The 21,877-nt window shown below is 49.9% G+C and overlaps 1 protein-coding gene across 4 annotated transcripts in view; it reads left to right on the forward strand.

Annotated features, from left to right (window-relative positions):
- The first annotated feature begins 3,423 nt into the window (after positions 1-3,423).
- The window catches only part of mindy4 (MINDY lysine 48 deubiquitinase 4), a 194,384-nt gene continuing 175,930 nt past the window's right edge, over positions 3,424-21,877 (forward strand). For all 4 annotated transcript variants that reach the window (XR_005942690.1, XM_041185172.1, XM_041185170.1 and 1 more), the window contains exons 1-2: positions 3,424-3,611; positions 21,380-21,499. Coding sequence is in view for 3 of the 4 variants with exons in the window: in XM_041185172.1 (XP_041041106.1) it covers positions 3,549-3,611; positions 21,380-21,499 (183 nt within the window). In the remaining variant the exon portion in view is untranslated. The remainder of the gene's footprint in view (positions 3,612-21,379; positions 21,500-21,877) is intronic.

Here is a 21,877-nt window from a genome sequence, read left to right on the forward strand (position 1 = left end):
TGCAGTGCATCTTGTAGATGGTACACACTGCTGCTACTGTGCGTCGGTGGTGGAGGGAATGAATGTTTGTGGATGTGGTGCCAATCAAATGAACTGCGTTGTCCTAGATTGTGTCAAGCTTCTTCAGTGTTGTAGGAGCTGCACTCATCCAGGCAAGTGGGGAGTATTCCATCACACTCCTGACTTGTGCCTTGTAGCTGGTGGACAGGCTTTGGGCGGTCAGGAGGCAAGATTACTAGCCTCTGACCTGCTTTTGTAGCCAGGGAGTTCTAGGATTTTGACCCAGTGACAGTGAAGGAACGGTGATATATTTCCAAGTCAGGATGGTGAGTGACTTGGAGGGTAACTTCCAGGTGGTGGTGTTCCACCGGATCCAGTCCAGTTTCTGGTCAATGGTAACCCCCAGGATGTTGATAATGGGGGATTCAGTGATAATGCCATTGAACATCAAGGGGCGATGGTTGGACTCTCTCTTGTTGGAGATGGTCATTGCCTGACATTTTTGTGGCGCGAATGTTACTTGCCACTTGTCAGCCCAAGACTGGATATTGTCCAGGTCTTGCTGCATTTGGACATGGACTGATTCAGTATCTGAAGAGTTGTGAATGGTGCTGAACATTGTGCAATCATCAGTGAACATCCCCACTTCTGACTTTATGACGGAAGGAAGGTTATTGATGAAGCAGCTGAAGATGGTTGGGCCGAGGACACTATCCTAAGGAACTCCTGCAGTAATGTCCTGGAGCTGAGATGATTAACCTCCAAAAACCACAACCATCTTCCTTTGTGCTTGATATGACTCCAACTAGTGAAGAATTTTCCCCCTGATTCCCATGGACTCCAATTTTGCTAGGGCTCCTTGATGTCACACATTGTCAAATGCTGCTTTGATTGTCAAGGACAGTCACTCTCACCTCACTTCGGAAGTTCAACTCTTTTGTCCATGTTTGAACCAAGGCTGTAACGAGTTCAGGAGCTGAGTGGCCCTGATGGAACCCAAACTGGGCATCAGTGAGCAGGTTATTGCTAAGCAAGTGCCGCTTGACAGCACTGTTGATGACCCCTTCCATTACTTCACTGATGATTGAGAGTAGACTGATGGGGTGGTAATTGGCCGGGTTGGATTTGTCCTGCCTTTTGTTTGCAGGACATACCTGGGCAAATTTCCACATAGCCGGGTAGATGCCAGTGTTGTAGCTGTACTGGAACAACTTGGCTAGGGTTGTGGCATGTCCTGGAGCACAAGTCTTCAGTACTATTGCCGGAATGTTGTTGGGGCCCATAGCCTTTGCAGTATCCAGTGCCTTCCGCCGTTTCTTGATAGCCTGTGGAGTGAATCGAATTGGCTGAAGACTGGCATCTGTGATGCTGTGGACTTCAGGAGGAGGCTGAGATTGATCATCCATTTGGCACTTCTGGCTGAAGATTGTTGCAAGTGCTTTGGCCTTATCTGTAGCACTGCTGTGCTGGGGTCCTCCACCATTGGGATGGGGATATTTGTGGAGCTTCCTCCTCCAGTGAGTTGTTTAACTGTTCACAACCATAGAGCTTTGATCTGATTCGTTGGTTGTGGGCTCTGTCTGTCACTTGCTGCTTATGCTGTTTGACATGCAAGTAGTCCTGTTTTATAGCTTCACCAGGTTGACACCTCATTTTTAGCAATGACTGGTGCTGCTGATGGCCCACAGCGCCTCATGGATGCTCAGTCTTGAGTTGCTAGATCTGTTCGAAATCTACCTCATTTAGCACAGTGATAGTGCCACACAACACAATGGTGGTTATAAAAACAAAAAACTGTGGATGCTGGAAATCCAAAACAAAAACAGAATTGAATTACCTGGAAAAACTCAGCAGGTCTGGCAGCATCGGCGGAGAAGAAAAGAGTTGACGTTTCGAGTCCTCATGACCCTTTTTGAAGGGTCATGAGGACTCGAAACGTCAACTCTTTTCTTCTCTGCCGATGCTGCCAGACCTGCTGAGTTTTTCCAGGTAATTCTGTTTTTGTTTTACATTGGTGGTTATCCTCTATGTGAAGGTGGGACTTTGTCTCCACAATGACTGTGCAGTGCTCACTCCGTCATGTGCAGATGCATCTGCAGCAGGCAGGTTGGTGAGGATGAGGTCAAGTATGTTTTTCCCTCTTGTTGGTTCCCTCACCACCTGCAACAGACCCAGTTTGGCAGTTATGTCATTTAGGACTCTGCCAGCAACAGTGCTACCAAGCTACTCTTGGTGATGGACATTGAAGCTTCCCCACCCAGAGAACATTCTGCACCCTTGCCACCTTCAGTGCTTCCTCCAAGTGGTGCTCAATCTGGAGGAGGACTGATTTATCAGCTGAGGGAGGTACATGGGTGATCAGCAGAAAGTTCCCTTGCCCATGTTTGACCTGATGCCATGAGACTTTATAGGATCCGGAGTCGATGTTGAGGACTCGAAGGGCATCTCCCTCCATACCACTGTGCCGACACCTCTGCTGGGACAGGACATACCTAGGGATGGTGATGGTGGAGTATAGGACATTACCTGTAAGGTATGAATTCATGAGGCTCTTGCTTGACCAGTCTGTGGGACAGCTCTCCCAATTTTGGCAGTAGCCCCCAGATGTTAGTAAGGGGGACTTTACAGGGTTGACAGGGCTGTAATTGCCATTGTCATTTCCAGTGCCTAGGTCAATGCCAGGTGGTCTGTCTGGTTTCATTCCTTTTTTGTAGTGGCTTCTTAGGCCATTTAAGAGTCAACTATTGACAATGGTTTCATGGTCATCATTGGACTTTTAATTCCAGATTATTATTGAATTCAAATTCCACTATCTGCCGCGGCAGGATTCGAACCCAGCTCCCCAGAGAATTACCCTGGCTTTACTGGACTACTCGTCCAGCGACAATACCACAACGCCATCACCTCTCTGATATCACTATTCCTTCACTGTCGCTGGGTCAAAATCATGGAACTCCCTCCCTAACAGCACTGTGGGTGTACCTACACCACATGGACTGCAGCGGCTTGCCACCACCTTCTCAAGGGCAACTAGGGATAGGCAATAAATGCTGGCCCAGGCAGTGAAGCCCACATCCCGTTACTGAATAAAAAAAAAACTACGCTATCTGAGTGGAGGGGAAAAAATTTGGCTCAGGAAGGCATTGAGCAAGCTGCCTTGAAACAGATTCACCCCTCAAATTATGACAGAGGAGATGTCATTGCCGCTTTAAATTGCTGCCTGTGGTCCCCACACTGGCCCAAAATGCGCAGGCGCGCTACCGTTGCTACCCAGGTGCTTCCCTCAGCAACGGTGTTGCCGCAACCAAACTCTACTGTCAGTCTGAGCTTTGACCGTCAGATCAGTGAACCAATGGGAGCGCAGAATTGGCAGGCTGTCTCCACCTTCAGCCAATAGACGTCTGGAGAAGGGAACGGGGCGGGACATCCGCTAGCAAGTGTTGTTCCCCGATCGGGAGGGAGAGAGAAAAGTTGGCGCAGCTGAGCCGGGGCCGGCCCGGTGCAGGAGGAGAGAGAATAACGGCTAGTAACAAGCCCAGGCCTCCGGGATGGACAACAGCAACGTCGAGGAGACGGCGGCAGCTCTTGTGAGGGAATATCTGAGCCGCAAGGTGGGTTCGCCGGCAGCGGAGCGGCTCAGAGCCAGGGAGAGAGTTTTGGTGGGAGGGAGATCGAGGGAGATTAGGGGAGGGGAGATTGGGGAGGGGGGAGATGGGGGGATTGGGGAGTGGAGGGGGAGAGAGGGGGGAGGGAGATTGCGGGGGAAGGAGAGGGGAGAGGGATTGGGGGAGGGGGAGGGGATAGGGGATTTGGGAGGGGGGGCGGGGGGTGATTGGGTGGGGGAGGGGGGGCGGGGGGTTGATTGGGTGGGGGAGGGAGGGAGGGGGGTTGATTGGGTGGGGGAGGGAGGGGGGGGTGATTGGGGGAGGGAGGGTGGGGGGAGGGAGGGGGGGTGATTGGGGGAGGGAGGGTGGGGGAGGGAGGGGGGGTGATTGGGGGAGGGGGGGGTGATTGGGTGGGGGAGGGAGGGAGGGGGGGGTGATTGATTGGGGGAGGGAGGGGGGGGTGACTGATTGGGGGAGGGAGGGAGGGGGGGTGATTGATTGGGGGAGGGAGGGAGGGGGGGTGATTGATTGGGGGAGGGAGGGAGGGGGGGGTGATTGATTGGGGGAGGGAGGGAGGGGGGGGGTGATTGATTGGGGGAGGGAGGGAGGGGGGGGTGATTGATTGGGGGAGGGAGGGAGGGGGGGGTGATTGATTGGGGGAGGGAGGGAGGGGGGGGTGATTGATTGGGGGAGGGAGGGAGGGGGGGGTGATTGATTGGGGGAGGGAGGGAGGGGGGGGGTGATTGATTGGGGGAGGGAGGGAGGGGGGGGTGATTGATTGGGGGAGGGAGGGAGGGGGGGGTGATTGATTGGGGGAGGGATTCCACTATCTGCCGCGGCAGGATTCGAACCCAGCTCCCCAGAGAATTACCCTGGCTTTACTGGACTACTAGTCCAGCGACAATACCACAACGCCATCACCTCTCTGATATCACTATTCCTTCACTGTCGCTGGGTCAAAATCATGGAACTCCCTCCCTAACAGCACTGTGGGTGTACCTACACCACATGGACTGCAGCGGCTTGCCACCACCTTCTCAAGGGCAACTAGGGATAGGCAATAAATGCTGGCCCAGGCAGTGAAGCCCACATCCCGTTACTGAATAAAAAAAAACTACGCTATCTGAGTGGAGGGGAAAAAATTTGGCTCAGGAAGGCATTGAGCAAGCTGCCTTGAAACAGATTCACCCCTCAAATTATGACAGAGGAGATGTCATTGCCGCTTTAAGGACTGGGGGGTGATTGATTGGGGGAGGGAGGGGGGGGTGATTGATTGGGGGAGGGAGGGAGGGGGGGTGATTGATTGGGGGAGGGAGGGAGGGGGGGTGATTGATTGGGGGAGGGAGGGAGGGGGGGGTGATTGATTGGGGGAGGGAGGGAGGGGGGGGTGATTGATTGGGGGAGGGAGGGAGGGGGGGGTGATTGATTGGGGGAGGGAGGGAGGGGGGGTGATTGATTGGGGGAGGGAGGGAGGGGGTGTGATTGATTGGGGGAGGGAGGGAGGGGGGGGTGATTGATTGGGGGAGGGAGGGGGGGGGGTGATTGATTGGGGGAGGGAGGGAGGGGGGGGTGATTGATTGGGGGAGGGAGGGAGGGGGGGTGATTGATTGGGGGAGGGAGGGAGGGGGGGTGATTGATTGGGGGAGGGAGGGAGGGGGGGTGATTGATTGGGGGAGGGAGGGAGGGGGGGTGATTGATTGGGGGAGGGAGGGAGGGGGGGTGATTGATTGGGGGAGGGAGGGAGGGGGGGTGATTGATTGGGGGAGGGAGGGGGGGTGATTGATTGGGGGAGGGAGGGAGGGGGGGGTGATTGATTGGGGGAGGGAGGGAGGGGGGGTGATTGATTGGGGGAGGGAGGGAGGGAGGGGTGATTGATTGGGGGAGGGAGGGAGGGAGGGGTGATTGATTGGGGGAGGGAGGGAGGGGGGGTGATTGATTGGGGGAGGGAGGGAGGGGGGGGTGATTGATTGGGGGAGGGAGGGAGGGAGGGGTGATTGATTGGGGGAGGGAGGGAGGGAGGGGTGATTGATTGGGGGAGGGAGGGAGGGAGGGGTGATTGATTGGGGGAGGGAGGGAGGGAGGGGTGATTGATTGGGGGAGGGAGGGAGGGGGGGTGAGTGATTGGGGGAGGGAGGGAGGGGGGGTGAGTGATTGATGGGGGAGGGAGGGAGGGGGGGTGAGTGATTGGGGGAGGGAGGGAGGGGGGGTGAGTGATTGGGGGAGGGAGGGAGGGGGGGTGAGTGATTGGGGGAGGGAGGGAGGGGGGGTGAGTGATTGGGGGAGGGAGGGAGGGGGGGGTGAGTGATTGGGGGAGGGAGGGAGGGGGGGGTGAGTGATTGGGGGAGGGAGGGGGGGGGTGAGTGATTGGGGGAGGGAGGGAGGGGGGGGTGAGTGATTGGGGGAGGGAGGGAGGGGGGGTGAGTGATTGGGGGAGGGAGGGAGGGGGGTGAGTGATTGGGGGAGGGAGGGAGGGGGGGGTGAGTGATTGGGGGAGGGAGGGAGGGGGGGTGAGTGATTGGGGGAGGGAGGGAGGGGGGTGAGTGATTGGGGGAGGGAGGGAGGGGGGGGTGAGTGATTGGGGGAGGGAGGGAGGGGGGGTGAGTGATTGGGGGAGGGAGGGAGGGGGGGGTGAGTGATTGAGGGAGGGGGGGGTGAGTGATTGGGGGAGGGAGGGAGGGGGGGTGAGTGATTGGGGGAGGGAGGGAGGGGGGGTGAGTGATTGGGGGAGGGAGGGAGGGGGGTGTGAGTGATTGGGGAGGAGGGAGGGGGGGCTGAGTGATTGGGGGAGGGAGGGAGGGGGGGTGAGTGATTGAGGGAGGGGGGGGGTGAGTGATTGGGGGAGGGAGGGGGGGGGGGTGAGTGATTGGGGGAGGGAGGGAGGGGGGGTGAGTGATTGGGGGAGGGAGGGAGGGGGGGGTGAGTGATTGGGGGAGGGAGGGAGGGGGGGGTGAGTGATTGGGGGAGGGAGGGAGGGGGGGCTGAGTGATTGGGGGAGGGAGGGAGGGGGGGTGAGTGATTGGGGGAGGGAGGGGGGGGGTGAGTGATTGGGGGAGGGGGGGGGGGGTGAGTGATTGGGGGAGGGAGGGAGGGGGGATTGTGGGAAGGGGAGACGCGTGTGTGATGGGGAGGGGGAGGGAGGGGGAATTGGGGATGAAGGGGGTATTAAGGGGAGGGGGCATTGGGGGGATTAGGGGGAGGGGGAGGGGGGATTAGGGGGAAGAGAGAGGGGGGCATTAGGGGGAGGGAGGGGGGAGGGGGTGCTTAGGGGGTGGGGGAGGAGAGGGGGTGCTTAGGGGAGGGGGAGGAGAGGGGGTGCTTAGGGGAGGGGGAGGAGAGGGGGGATTGGGGAGGAGGGGGGATTGGGGGGATTGGGGAGGGGAGATGTGTGTGGGATGGGGGAGGGAGAAGGGGGGATTGGGGAAGGGAGAAGTGGCGGGGGGGGGGATTGGGGAAGGGAGAAGTGGCGGGGGGGTTTGGGGAGGAGGGAGGGGGGATTGGGAGGGAGGGAGGGGGGATTGGGGGAGGGAGGGGGGATTGGGGGGAGGGAGGGAGAGGGGGAGGAGACGGGGGGATTAGGGGGAGGGAGAGGGGGGATTAGGGGGAGGGGGGATTGGGGGATTAGGGGGAGGGAGAGGTGGGGAGGAGAGGGGGGGATTGGGGAGGGAGGCGAGGGGGGGATTGGGGGGAAGCGGAGGAGGGGATTAGGGGGAGGGGGAGGGAGAGGGGGGATTGGGGGAGAGGGGGGGATTGGGGGGGGAGGGGGCATTGGGGGAGGGGAGATGGGTGTGGGATGGGGGTAGGGAGAAGGGGGGGATTGGGGAAGGGAGAAGTGGTGGGGGGGATTGGGGGAGGAAGAGGGGGCGAGGATTGGGGGAGGGAGGGGGATTGGGGGTGTGGGATGGGGGAGGGAGGGGGGATGGGGAGAGGGGGGATGGGGAAGAGAGGGGGAGGCAGAGAGTGGGGAGTGAGGAGAGTGGAGAGAGTGGGATGTGGGGGAGGGGAGACGGGGTGATGGGGAAGGAGGGTGTAGGGGAATGGGATGGGGTGAGGGGAGGAGATTGGGGGGCAGGGAGGCGTTGGGCAATTGGAGGGTGGGGAGGGGGAGGCGATTGGAGTATTGGGGGAGTGGAGAGAGTGGGGGTATTGGGGGCATGGAGAGAGGGGGGAATTGGGGGTGTGGAGAAAGGGGGGTATTGGGGGGGTGGAGAGAGGGGGGTATTGGGGGGGTGGAGAGAGGGGGGTATTGGGGGGGTGGAGAGAGGGGGGTATTGGGGGGGTGGAGAGAGGGGGGTATTGGAGGGGTGGAGAGAGGGGGGTATTGGGGGGTGGAGAGAGGGGGTATTGGGGTGGCGAGAGGGGGGTATTGGATGGCGAGAGGGGGGTATTGGGTGGGTGGAGAGGGGGGTATTGGGGAGTGGAGAGGGCGGGTGGGGGTATTGGGGGGTGGAGAGGGGGGGTATTGGGGAATGGAGAGGCGGGGGTGGAGAGAGGGGGGTATTGGGGGGGTGGAGAGAGGGATGGTATTGGGGGAGTGGAGAGAGGGGGGTATTGGGGAGTTGAGAGGGGGGGTATTGGGGGGTGTGGAGAGAGGGGGGGTATTGGGGGGTGTGGAGAGAGGGGGGGTATTGGGGGGTGTGGAGAGAGGGGGGTATTGGAGGGGTGGAGAGAGGGGGGAATTGGGGGGGGTGGAGAGAGGGGATATTGGGCGGGTGGAGAGAGGGGGGTATTGGGGAGTTGAGAGGGGGGTATTGGGGGGTGTGGAGAGAGGGGGGGGTATTGGGGGGTGTGGAGAGAGGGGGGGTATTGGAGGGGTGGAGAGAGGGAGGATTGAGGGGTAGAGAGAGGGGGGATTGGCAGGGTGGATAGAGGGGGGATTGGGGGTTGGAGAGGGAGAGATAAAGAGGGGAGAATTGGGGATCGGGGATTGGGAATAAGGAGAGACAGAATCACACAGTACAGAAGAGGCCCTTCATCGAGTCTGTACCGACACTTGAGAAACACTTGACCTACCTACTTAATCCCATTTGCCAGCACTTGGCCCATAGCCTTGAATGTTATATGATGTGCTCATCCAGGTACTTTTTAAAGGATGTGAGGCAACCCGCCTCCACCACCCTCCCAGGCGGTGCATTCCGGACCGTCACCACCCTCTGGGTAAGAAAATTTTTCCTCACATCCCCTATAAATCTCCTGCCCCTCACCTTGTGCCCTCGGATCCTAGTCTCTCCTACTAATGGAAACATCTTCCCCATGTCCACTCAATCCAGGCCTTTCAGTATTCTGTAAGTTTCAATCAGAAAATATTCTATGCCTCTATTCTTCCTATCAAAGTGCATGACCTCACACTTCCCCACGTTGTATTCCATCTGCCACTTCTTTGCCCATTCTCCTAACCTGTCCAAGTCCTTCTGCAGCCTCCCAGCCTCCTCAATTCTACCTGTCCCTCCACCTATCTTTGTATCATCTGCAAACTTAGCCAGGATGCCCTCAGTTCCTTCAACTAGATCATTAATGTATAGAGTGAAAAGTTGTGGCCCCAACACTGACCCCTGCAGAACTCCACTAGTCACCGGCCACCATCCTGAGAAGGAACCCCTTATCCCCACTCTCAGCCTCCTGCCAGACAACCAATCTTCTATCCATGCTAGTACCTTGCCTCTAACACCATGGATTCTTATCTTACTGAGCAGCCTCCTGTGCGGCATCTTGTCAAAGGCCTTCTGGAAGTCCAAGTAGATACCATCCATTGGCTCTCCTTTGTGTAACCTACTCGTCACCTCCTCAAAGAATTCTAACAGATTTGTCAGGCATGACCTCCCCTTGATGAAACCATGCTGACTTTGCCCGATTTTACCATGCACTTGCAAGTATTCTGAAATCTCATCCTTAATAATGGATTCTAAAATCTTACCAGGTCAGGCTAATTGGCCTGTAATTTCCCGTCTTTTGCCTCTCTCCCTTCTTAAACGGGGGGGTTACATTAGCGATTTTCCAGTCCTCTGGGACCCTCCCTGACTCCAGTGATTCCTGAAAGATAACCACTAACACCTCCATCATCTCTTCAGCTATCTCCTTCAAAACTCTGGGGTGTAATCCATCTGGTCCAGGTGATTTATCCACCTTCAGACCTTTCAGTTTTCCTAGCACCTTCTCCTTGGTAATGGCCACCATACTCACCTCTGCCCCCCGACTCTCTTGAACTTTGGGGATGTCATCCTGTCTTCCACTGTGAAGACTGACGCAAAGTACCTATTCAGTTCCTCCGCCATTTCTTTGTTCCCCACTACTACTTCTCCAGCGTCATTTTCCAGTGGCCCAATGTCCACTTTTGCCTCTCTCTTACCCCTTATATATCTAAAAATACTCTTGCAATCTTCTTTTATATTAATGGCTAGCTTACCCTCATATTTAATCTTCTCCCTCCTTATTTCTTTTTTAGTTGTCCTCTGTTGGTCTTTGTAGGCTTCCCAATCCTCTGGTTTCCCACTGCTCTTCGCCGCATTGTATGCTTTCTCTTTAGCTTTTATGCTGTCCCTGACTTCCCTTGTCTGCCATGGTTGCCTCATCCTCCCTTAAGTATGCTTCTTCTTCCTAGGGATTTATTTTTGCTGTGTCTCCCAAATTACTCCCAGAAACTCCTGCCATTGCTGTTCCACTGTCTTTCCTTCTAGGCTCATCTCCCAGTCAATTCTGGCTAGCTCCTCCCTCATGCCTCTGTAGTTGCCTTTATTCAACTGTAATACCATTACATCTGATTCCAGCTTTATCCTCTCAAATTGCAGGGTAAATTCTATCATATTATAGTCACTCCCTCCTAAGGGTTCTTTAACCTTAAGCTCCCTTACCAAATCTGCCTCATTACACGTCACTAAATCTAGAATTGCCTGTTCCCTAGTGGGCTCCACCACAATCTGCTCCAAAAAGCCATCTCGTAGACATTCCACAAATTCCTTTTCTTGGGATCCACTACCAACCTGATTTTCCCAGTCTACCTGCATATTGAAATCCCCCATGATCACTGTAACCTTGCCTTTCTTACATGCCTTTTCTATCTCCTGGTGTATCCTGTGCCCCACGTCCTGACTACTGTTCGGAGGCCTGTACATAACTCCCTTATTGGTTTTTTTACCTTTGCGGTTCCTCAACTCTACCCACACAGATTCTACATCATCTGACCCTACATCATTTCTTGCTTTCGATTTAATTTAATTTCTTACTAACAAAGCAACCCCACCCCCTCTACCAACCTGCCTATCTTTTCGATAGGATGTATATCCTTGGATATTTAGCCCCAGTCCTGATCCCCTTGCAGCCATGTCTCCATGATGCCCACCACATCATACCTGCCAATTTCAATCTGCGTCACAAGCTCCTTTACCTTATTTCATATACTGCGTGCATTCAGATACAACACCTTCAGTCCTATATTTCCCGTCTCTTTTCTCATTGTCGTCCCTTTATCTGATGTGCTTGAAGTTATATTCCTAGCCCTTTCCAAACACTCTGTCCTATTTTGTGTTCTGGGGACTTTAATAGCCTCTCCTGGGCTTTCCTTTTCAGTTTTTTCATAATTTTTCATGAAGTTGAACCCACCCCCCAACACGCTAACCTACTGCTTTGTTTCCCATTAGTCATACTTCTTGGAGTTTTACCCCCCCTTCTAGTTTAAAGTCCTGTTGACCACACTATTTACCCTTTTCGCTTGAACATTGGTCCCAAATCGGTTCAGGTGGAGACCATCCCAATGGTACAGATCCCTCCTGTTCCAATACTGTGCCAGTGCCCCACGAAATGGAACCCCTCTTTCCCGCACCACTCCTTTAGCCACGTGTTTACTTCCCTTGTTCTCGCATCCCTATGCCAATTTGCACGTGGCTCGGGTAGTAATCCGGAGATTATCACCCTTGAGGACCTGTTCTTTAATTTAGTTCCTGGTTCCTGATAATCCCCAAACAAGTCCTCTTTCCTAGTCTTATCGATGTTATTTGTCCCGACGTGGACCACAACAATTGGATCCACCCTCTCCCTCTCCAATATCCGTTCAAGCCGGTCAGAAATGTCCCTCACCCTGGCACCGGGCAGGCAACATACCATGCGGGACTCTCGATCCTGCTTACAAAGGAAGCTATCAATTCCCCTAATTATAGAATCCCCTACAACTACCACTTGTCTTTGCTCCCCCCTCTTGAATGGCCTCCTATGCCATGGTGCCGTGGTCAGCTGACTCATCCTCCCTACACCCCTCTTCATCGACACAGGGAGCAAGTACCTCTTACCTGTTGGACAAGGTCAAGAGCTGAGGCTCCTCTGTTCCTGAACACAGGATCCTTCTACCTGCCTCATTTGCAGTCACACCCTGCTGACCCTGACCACTGACCGGACTTGAGGTACTTAATCTACCGGGTGTGACCACCTCCTGATACAAAGCGTCCAGGTAACTCTCCCCCTCCTGCATGTGCCGCAGCGTCCTGAGTTCGGACTCCAGCTCAACATTTCTGAGCTGGAGTTCCTCCAGCAACCAGCACTTGCTGTAGATTTGGTCACTGCGGCTCACAATGGGATCTGCCAGCTCCCACATCATACAGCTACAGCACATCACCTGCCCAGCTATCTCTACTGAGATAATTAATTAATTAGCTTTACAGTGTTTTTTTTTTCAAATTTGATTTCCTACCAACCAATCAGGTCACAGCTTTCCTGTGATGTCACTTTTTCAGTTTTGGCTTCAGTTACTCTTTGCCCCGAGGTCACCGCTCCGGTGCTCCTCTCTCCGAGTCTGCTCCCTAGAGACAAGGCCGCGAATCCCCGAGGTAAGCTAGATTTATACTCACTGCTCCGGTGCTCCTCCCTCTGAGTCTGCTCCCTGGAGACAAGGCCACGAATCCCCAAGGTAAGCTAGATTTATACTCACGAGGTGTTCCTAGATTTATACTCACCGCTCTGGTGCTTCTCCTTCCGATTCTGCTCTCATGATTTTCTCACCAATCAGCTGCTTTTTCTTTAAAATCCACTTTCAGAAGGCAGGTCTGGTGCACTCCTGAAGGCACTGCCTCTTCCTCTCTTTTTTTTAGGTTTGAGGAGGAAGGAAGGATGGAATTGCCACAGCAATGTAATGTCAGACAATCCACTAATGCCTCTGCTGATTTGCTCCCCTTGTATCTGCTAAAAGCCTCTCTTTTCCTTCTCATCGTATCCTGAATATCTCTGGTCATCCATGGTTCTCTGGGCTTGTTACTCCTTCCTATCACCCTAGAGGGAACATATTGAGCCCATTTTGAACTGCTCTTCTGTAGATTTCCCCACAAGTAGCTGTTCCCAGTCTATCTTGGCCAGATTTTGCCTTATTTTACTGAAATCTGCTCTCCCCCAATCCAAAACATTTTTTTGCAACTTTTCTTTGCCCATAACAAGCTTAAATTGTACCATGTTGCTGTTGCCATCACTAAAATGCTCCTCCAAACCACCTCAGCCATCTGTCTGGCTTCATTCCCCAGAATTAGGTCCAGCACTGCGCAGTCCCTTGTTGGACCCTTTACATATTGGCCTAAAAAGTTCTCCTGTACACATTTCAAGAAATCCACTCCATCCAAGCCCTTAACACTATGTCTATCCCAATTAATATTGGGAAAATTAAGATCATCACCTAATATAATTACCCTATTGTTATTGTTTTTACACACCTCTGCAAATTGTGCACATATTTGCTCCTCAATTTCTTGCTGATTATCTGGGGGTCTATAATAAACACCTAACAATGTGGCTGCCCTTTTTTATTCCTAAATTTCACCCACATAGCTTCATTCGATGCCTTCTCCAAGATATCGTCTCTCCTTATTGTAGTAACTGACTCCTTAACTAATAATGCAATGCCTCGTCCTCTTTTACCCCCTCCCCTGTCTCGCCTGAAGATTCTTTATCCCGGAATGTTGAGCTGCCAATCTTGCACCTCCCTCAAGCATGTCTCAGTGATGGCTACTATATCATAATTCCACTTGTCAATCCTCACACTTATTTCATCCGTTTTACCTGTAATACTACTGGCATTAAAGTAGATGCCATCCAGCCTTGCCTTACTTTCCTGAAACTTGATGCAGCTGTACTCCCTCTGACTTGATTGTTTTACTGTGTTATGAATGCTAACATTCCGTGTCCCCTCCCCCTGCTGAATTGAATAAAACTCCTCCCAACAGCACTAGCAAACCCGCCCGCAAGGATGTTAGTCCCGCTCTGGTTCAGAATGTAGACCGTCCCGCTTGTACAGGTCCCACCTTCCCCAGAAATGGTCCCAGTGATCCAGGAATCTAAAACCCTCCCTCCTGCACCAATTCTTAAGCCATGTATTCATCTGCACTATTCCCCTATTTCTGAGCTCACTAGCACATGGCACTGGGAGAAATCCAGATATTACAACCCGAGAGGTCCTGCTTTTTAGTCTACTGCCTAACTCCCTGGATACGAGACCTCATCCCTCTTTCACATTCTTCATCGAGGTTTGATACAACTGAGTGGCTTGCTAGGCCATTTCAGAGGGCAGTTAAGAGTCAACCACATTGCTATGGGTCTGGAGTCACATTTAGGCCAGACCAGCTAAGGACAGCAGATTTCCCAGATGGGTTTTTTTTTACGACAGTTGTTTCATGGGCATCATTAGACTTTCAATTCCAGATTTTTATTGAATTCAAATTCCACTATCCCACAGAACATTGCTCTGGGTGTCTGGATTACTAGTCCAATGACAATACCACTACACCACCGCCTGCCCGAGCAGGATAATTAGGAGCAAGAGTAGGCCACTTGGCGCCTCGAGCCTGCTCAGCCATTCAATGGCTGATCTGGTTGTAAGCTCAACTCCACATTCACCCTTACCCAGGATAACCATTCACCTCCTTGCTTATCAAGAATCTATCTAGCTCTGGATTATAATATTCCACTCTCTTTTGAGGAAGAGTTCCAAAGACACATGATCCTCTGAGAGAAAAAAATTCTCCCCATCTCTGTCCTAAATGGGCAACCCTTATTTTTCAACAGTGACTACTAGTTCTAGAGTCTCCCACATCTCCTTTCCACATCCACCCTGTCAAGACACCTCAGGATCTTATATGTTTCAAACAAGTCACCTGTTACTCTGCTAAATTCCAGCAGGTACAAATCTAGCTTGTTCAACCTTTCCTCATAAGACGACCCTCCCATTCCTGGTATTAGTCTAGTAAACCTTCGCTGAACTGCTTCCAACACATTTATATCCCTCCTTAAATAAGGAGACCAATACCACTGTATACTGTACTCCAGATGTGGTGTCAGCAATACCCTGTACAACTGAAGCATAACCTCCATACTTTAGTGTTCAATTCCCATTGCAGTAAAGTATAACATTCTATTAGCTTTCCTAATTACTTGCGGTACCTGCACACTAGCCTTTTGTGATTCATGAACTGGGACATCCAAATCCCTCAGCATCTTGGGGCTCTGTAATCTCTCACCGTTTAGATAATATGCTTCTTTTTTCTTTTTGACAGTTTCACATTTGCCCACATTATACTTCATTTGCTGGATCTTTGCCCACTCACCTAATCTATCTGTATCCCTTTGCAGCTCCTTATGTCCTCTCCACAACTTACTTTCCTACCTATCTTTGTGCCATCAGAAAATTTAGCAAACATACCTTTGGTCCCTTTGTCGAAGTCATTTATATAAATTGTAAAAAGTTGAGGCCACAGTTGATCCCTGTGGCACATCATTTGTCACATCTTGCCAACCAGAAAATGACCCATTTATGGCTACGCTGCTTCCTGTTAGTTAGCCAATCTTCTGTCAATGCCAATATGTTACCCTCTACACCATGAGCTTTTATTTTCCACAATAACCTTTGATGTGGCACCTTATCAAATGCCTTCTGGAAACCTAAGCACAGTACAGCCACTGGTTCCCCTTTATCCACAGCACCTGTTACTTCAAAGAACTCCAATAAATTGGTTAAACATGATTTCCCTCTCACAAAACCATGTTGACACTGCCTGATTACCCTATATTTATCCACGAGGGGACATAAGTTCAAGGTGAGGGGCAGAGGTTTAGGGGGATGTGAGGAAAAACTTTTTTACCCAGAGAGTGGTGATGGTCTGGAATGTGCTGCCAGGGAGGGTGGTGGAAGCGGGTTGCCTCACATCCTTTTAAAAAGTACCTGGATGAGCAGTTGGCAAGTCATAACGTTCAAGGCTATGGGCCAAGTGCTGGTAAATGGGATTAGGTAGATAGGTCAGGTGTTTCTCATGTGTCGGTGCAGACTCGATGGGCCGAATGGCCTCTTCTGCACTGTGAGATTCTGTGATATGCTTTTTCTTTAAGTTTGATGCTATCTTTCACTTTTTTAGTTAACCGTAGATGGTGCGTCTTCTCCTTGGAATCTTTCTTTCTCGTTGGACTGTATCTAGTCCCCCCTGTATCCTGAAATATCCCATTAAATGTCTGCCACTGCAGAACCAGTGCATCTTTGTGCTGACTTTGCATATGCTCTTGACATGCCTTGCATTTCTTGACGATGACTTCAATGTCACTGTTGATACCTGGCCAATAGTCTTTTCTTTCTCTTGTCATCCGATCTATGCCCACATTGAGTGAGGATGTTGTTGAAGAATATCAAATTGCAAAGATTCCGGTATGATGACGTTCCTGCCTTTAAAAATGATTCCCCTGGAGATGCCTCTCGTCCCGATAAGGCCAAAATGGTCTCATGTTAGTGGATGTTCTGAATTAAATCAGGCCATCCTTCAATGGTGGTTTTCCATAGTTTCTGTAGTGTGGAATCTTGCGCTGTTTCTTCTTGTAGCTGCTGTTATTTGCATTGTGCAAAATGTATCGGATCAGTTGACAGACTTGCAAGCGTGATGTCGCAGCTCCCTTGAAACTGCAAATTTTGTCAAAACATTCTGGATATTTCTGTTACGTCGTGAGCCGAGGTGATAGGCATAGCTTCTGAGGTTGATCTGCCATATGAGGTCTGACTGATTCCATGGATTGTCACCAGTGTGAGATCATGGCACGTGATGCAGAACAGTCGTGACACTGAGGAGGATTGATTTACTTGCACTCCAGGACGAGGCTCTGGCACATGGAATTAGTGAACCCTTGTACGCTGAAATTTGCACAGTAGTAGGTCTCGCCACGGCTTACCATGTCTGTGGATCTTTTAGAATCTGCAAGTTTGTATGTTGGCACTTGCCCCTGTTTCAGTCTTAGCCAATAATGAGTAGTTACCAACTTTCATAGGGCAGATCATTTGAATCTAGGCAAACGCTTGGATGGTGTCATAGCACCTAGGTTTTCCACGAGAGGGTCCCATGTAGCAGACTGGTCAGAAAAGTGAGATCCCATGGGGTACAGGGGAAGGTGGCGAGTTGGATCATAAGTTTGGTCAGCGCCAGAAAACAAAGGGTAATGGTTGATGGATGTTTTTGGTTGATGGATGTTTTTGTGAATGGAAAGTGGTTTCCAGTGGCGTTCCACTGGGCTCAGTGTTGGGGACCCTTTCTGTTTGTTGTATATATTAATGATTTGGACTTAAATGTGGGAGGCACTGCTGCTGCTAATGGTCTTTTCTGCCACATGCCTTGCAAAATTGCTGGAAAGCTGGGCATTTTCTTGGTGCATGCAGCAGACAACATCTCCCACATGTCTTGCTGTGTTTGTGTGTTCTAGTGAATGCGTCTACAATTGGGGTGGTACCTGTAAGCTTCATCGACCTGTGAAGATCGCTTCATATTTGCGTACACCTTGAGTAGTTCTTGATGCTATATGTTTTAGGCTTGTCTGGCAGATCTTTTTGGAATTCTTCCCTGAGAGTGGATGAGACCACCAACTCAACAATTCTGTCTGCTAGCTCTGTGTTTGAAAAATCACAGTACAACCCTTTTCTCTGCATCTACTTATGAAGTGGTCTATGGATTCTGTAGGCTATTGTTGAAATGACATGATCTGTAGTCAATGTCATGATCTGTAGTCAATGACTATGGAAGTAAACCTGATACTGAACTGGTCTTTCAATGTAGTCAGACTTTCATTCCCAATAAACTGCGGATGCTGGTTGAAGGGTCATGAGGACTCGAAACGTCAACTCTTTTCTTCTCCACCGATGCTGCCAGACCTGCTGAGTTTATCCAGGTAATTCTGTTTTTGTTTTTTCATTCCCAATTGATGGGTGAATTTTTATGGCTTGCTTGTCTGTTTGAGACACACCTGAATCAAGGAACCATAGCTCTGTAAGCTTTTTAAACATTTTGAATTCGGATAATGGGCTAGCTAAATCCCAATTCAAACTGGAGAATTTCGTGGACATTTTGACAATATCCCTTTGAGTTTCCTTCTTTTAAAGTACCTGGGATGAGTGTCGCTGTAGCCGCTTTTGCACGTTTCCCAAAGCACTATCTGTTATAATCGCAATCTTACCTGGCTATCTGGGGGAAAGGAAGTGTTTGTTTCTTTTTGCTTTTCTATCTTTTTCACCCTGTAGGAATCTTACTGTAATACAGGGAAAGGAGCTAACTGGTGAGTATCTGGTAAGTGGTTAAGGTCTATTCTATTCTAAGGTTTAAAATAGTATAGAAACTGGAGGTAAAGTTCATAAAATATATAACAAAGCAACATAAATAAGTGCATAATATAATTAAGTAATTAATTAAAACATTAAGGATGGCAGGACGGGTGACGTGTCAAGGCTGCAGCATGTGGGAGCTCCTGGATAACATTGTGATCCAGGGCAAACACGTCTGCAGTAAGCGTTTGCGGCTTGAGGAACTTCAGCTCAGAGTCATTGAGCTGGAGGCTGAGCTGCAGACTCTGCGACACATCAGAGAGGGGTAAAGTTACCTGGATGCTTCATACCAGGAGGCAGTCACACCACTTAGGATAGGGTCTTCTGATTTGGTCAGAGCTGATAGCCATTTTGGAGACGTGGCTGCAGGATGATGAGGATTGGGCCCTGAATATTGAAGGGTATATGACATTCAAGAAGAATAGGAACCTAGGTAAAGGGAGAGGGGTAGTGCTGTTGATGGAGCATTGCATTTATACAATTGTTAGAGGTATTGTCACTGGCCTAGTAATCCAGAGAGGGTGGCAAGGGTGCAGAATGTACTCTGGATGGGGGACTTGAATGTCCATCACCAAGAATAGCTTGGTAGCACGACTACAGACCAAGCCGACCAATATAGCTGCTAGACTGGGTCTGCAGCAAGTGGTGAGGAAAACACATACTTGACCTCATCCTCACCAATCTGCCTGTTGCAGGTTCATTTGTCCATCCATGCTAATATGTTACCCTCTACACCGCAAGCTTTTACTTTCCACAATAACCTTTGATCTGGCCCTGATCAAATGCTTTCTGGAAATCCAAGTACAGTATGTCAACAGGCTCCCCTTTATCCACCGCACATATTACTCCTTCAAAGAACTTGAATAAATTGGTTAAACGTGATTTCCCTTTCACAAAACCATGCTGACTCTTTCCGATTACCTTGAGTTTTTCTAAGTATCAAGCTATAACCTCTCTAATGAATAGCTGGAGCCCAAGCACTGATCTAGGGTGGATGCAGAGAACCGATACAGATAGGGTATTTAAGAAAGAGTGTGTATAATTTTAAAGTTAAAATTAGACCATTTTAGAGAAATGAGGAAGCCCTTTTTCATACAAATGGTATCACCTAAAAATCAATTAGGAGGAACAGTTGGAACTTTCAAGGCCATGGAAGATTTGCATTTATAGGACGTCTTTTGTGAGCTCAGCTTTACAGCCAATGAAATACTTTTTGAAATGTAGTCACTGTTGTAGGAAAATCAGCAGACAATTTGCAGATAGCAAATTCCCGTAAACAGCAATGTGATAATGACCAGGTAATCTGTTTTTATGATGTTGTTTGAGGAATAATTATTAGCCAGGCCACTGGGAATAACTCCCCTGTTCTTGAAAATAGTGTCATGGGATCTTTTACATCCACGTCAGGGAACAGATAGGGTTCCAGTTTAATGCCTCATCCGATTCCTATGTTAACATAGGACGATTGTCTGCCTGGGCAAAGAATACTATTGGTTAGGGTCAATAGAACTGTGTCTCAACATGAATTCCATTTAGCGCCTCAAGCCTGTTCTGCCATTCGATTAGAATGGTTGATCTGTACCTTAACTCCATCTATCTATCTTGGTTCCATAACCCTAAATACTCTTGACGTACAAAAGCCTATCGTCTTGGTTTTGACATTTCTCCCAGGGTATTAAGTTGGTGTTGTGTGGTCTGTGCCAGCTCAAATTTGAGAGATCATTGTAGACTTTTTTTCTCCTTCCAGTTATTTTTTTCTTCATTCTTTCATGGGATGTGAGTATTGCTGGCAAGGCTAGCATTTGTTGTCCCTTGAGCTGAGTGACTTGCTAGGCCATTTCAGAGGGTAGTTAAGAATCAACCACATTGCTGTGGATCTGGAGTCACATATAAACCAAACTGGGTAAGGATGGCAGATTTGCAGATGGGCTTTTACAACAATTGATGACAGTTTCCTTGTCATTATTACTGGGACTAGATTTCAGTACCAGATTTTTTATTAATTGAATTTAAATTCCCACTAGCTGCCATGCTGGGATTTGAACTCATGTTCTCAGAGCCGTTTGCCTGGGTCTCTGTATTACCAGTTCAGTGACATTATCACTATGCCACCATCTCCCCACATTTTTTCTGAATGTAGGAACACAGAAAGTAGGAACAGGGGTATGCCATGTGGCCTCTCGAGCCTGCTCCAAAATTCAGAGAGATCATGGCAGATCTTTGACCTCAGCTCTACTTTTCCCACCTGATCCCCATGTCCATTTTGATTCCCTTTTAAGTTCAAAAATCCATTGACTTCTGCCTTGAATGTACTGAACTGAGCATTCCCAGTGCTTTCGAGTACAGAATTGTAAAGATTCACATGCCACTAAGTGAAGAAATCTCTCTCCATTTCTGTCCTAAGTAGCCTACATTACAACAGTGACTACACTTCAGAAAGTATTTCATTGGCTGTGAAGCTGAGCGCACATATGGTGCTATATAAATCCAAGTCTTCCTGTGAAAGTTCCAGCTGTTCCCCCCCATTTGTTTGAGAACTAGGGGAAATAGCCTCTCAGTATCTGACTAATCAAGCCCTCAGAATCACATATATTTCAACAAGAACAACCCTCAATCTTCTTGAGTACATGTCCATTCTACTCAAATTCTCCTTATAGGAGAATTCTCATTGCATGAATGAATCTATTGAACCTTTGTTACATGTCCTCTAAGACAAATATATCCTTCCTCAGGTACAGAGACCAAAACTGTACACATAACTCCAGGTGTGGTCTCACCAAGGCCTTACATAATTGCAGGAAGACTTGCTGAAGGCTGAAGTACTGGCTCGTGGCTCGTGGCTGATGGCTATTCTGACTATATGATTGAATGTTAAGTAGGAGTCTCAAAGCTAAGCCTGCATCCTTTTTTTCATCATGCACTTTGCAGCAAGTCTACTGGGTAGCATTGAGGATTGTGTGGGAGGTGACCTTTGTGATTTGTGTGGCAGCACTGCATTGGTTATAAATTGTGAAGTATAAGGGAGTTTGAGACTCGAACATTGCGCAGAAAAAGTTCTCTCTAGTATTACTACCCCTGGATGTTGCATGTGGCAAATAACTGTGACTGAACTCTGACATTTCTCCCAGTAAGAAGGGAAAAGAAAATGTTTCTGCAGCCGAATTATTTTCTCTTCCCATTCCTGCAGGGTTTAAAGAAGACTATTTCTGCCATGGACCAGGAGCTTCCACGCACAGAGGGCAGCATTAACACCCGAAATGAACTGAAGAAAGTGCTGCACCTGGAATCACTTTACAAACAGAACAAGGTGAAGAAGGATTGTACTTAACTTGCGGAATGAATGGCAGGAGCTGGAACGAACATCAAAATCCATGCGATCAGTGATGGCTTTTGTGCACTGTCTTAAGACCATAAGACATAGGAGCAGAAATTAGGCCATTTGGCCCATCGAGTCTGCTCCGCCTTTCAATCATGGCTGATAAGTTTCTCAACCCCATTCTCCCGCCTTCTCCCCATAACCTTTGATCCCCTTACCAATCAAGAACCTATCTATCTCGGTCTTAAATACACTCAATGACCTGGCCTCCACAGCCTTCTGTGGCAATGAATTCCATAGATTCACCACTCTCTGGCTAAAGAATTTTCTCCTCATCTCTGTTCTAAAAGGTCTTCCCTTTACACTGAG

This window comes from Carcharodon carcharias, chromosome 3, assembly GCF_017639515.1.
Source record: "Carcharodon carcharias isolate sCarCar2 chromosome 3, sCarCar2.pri, whole genome shotgun sequence".
In the NCBI taxonomy this organism is placed as follows: Eukaryota; Metazoa; Chordata; class Chondrichthyes; order Lamniformes; family Lamnidae; genus Carcharodon; species Carcharodon carcharias.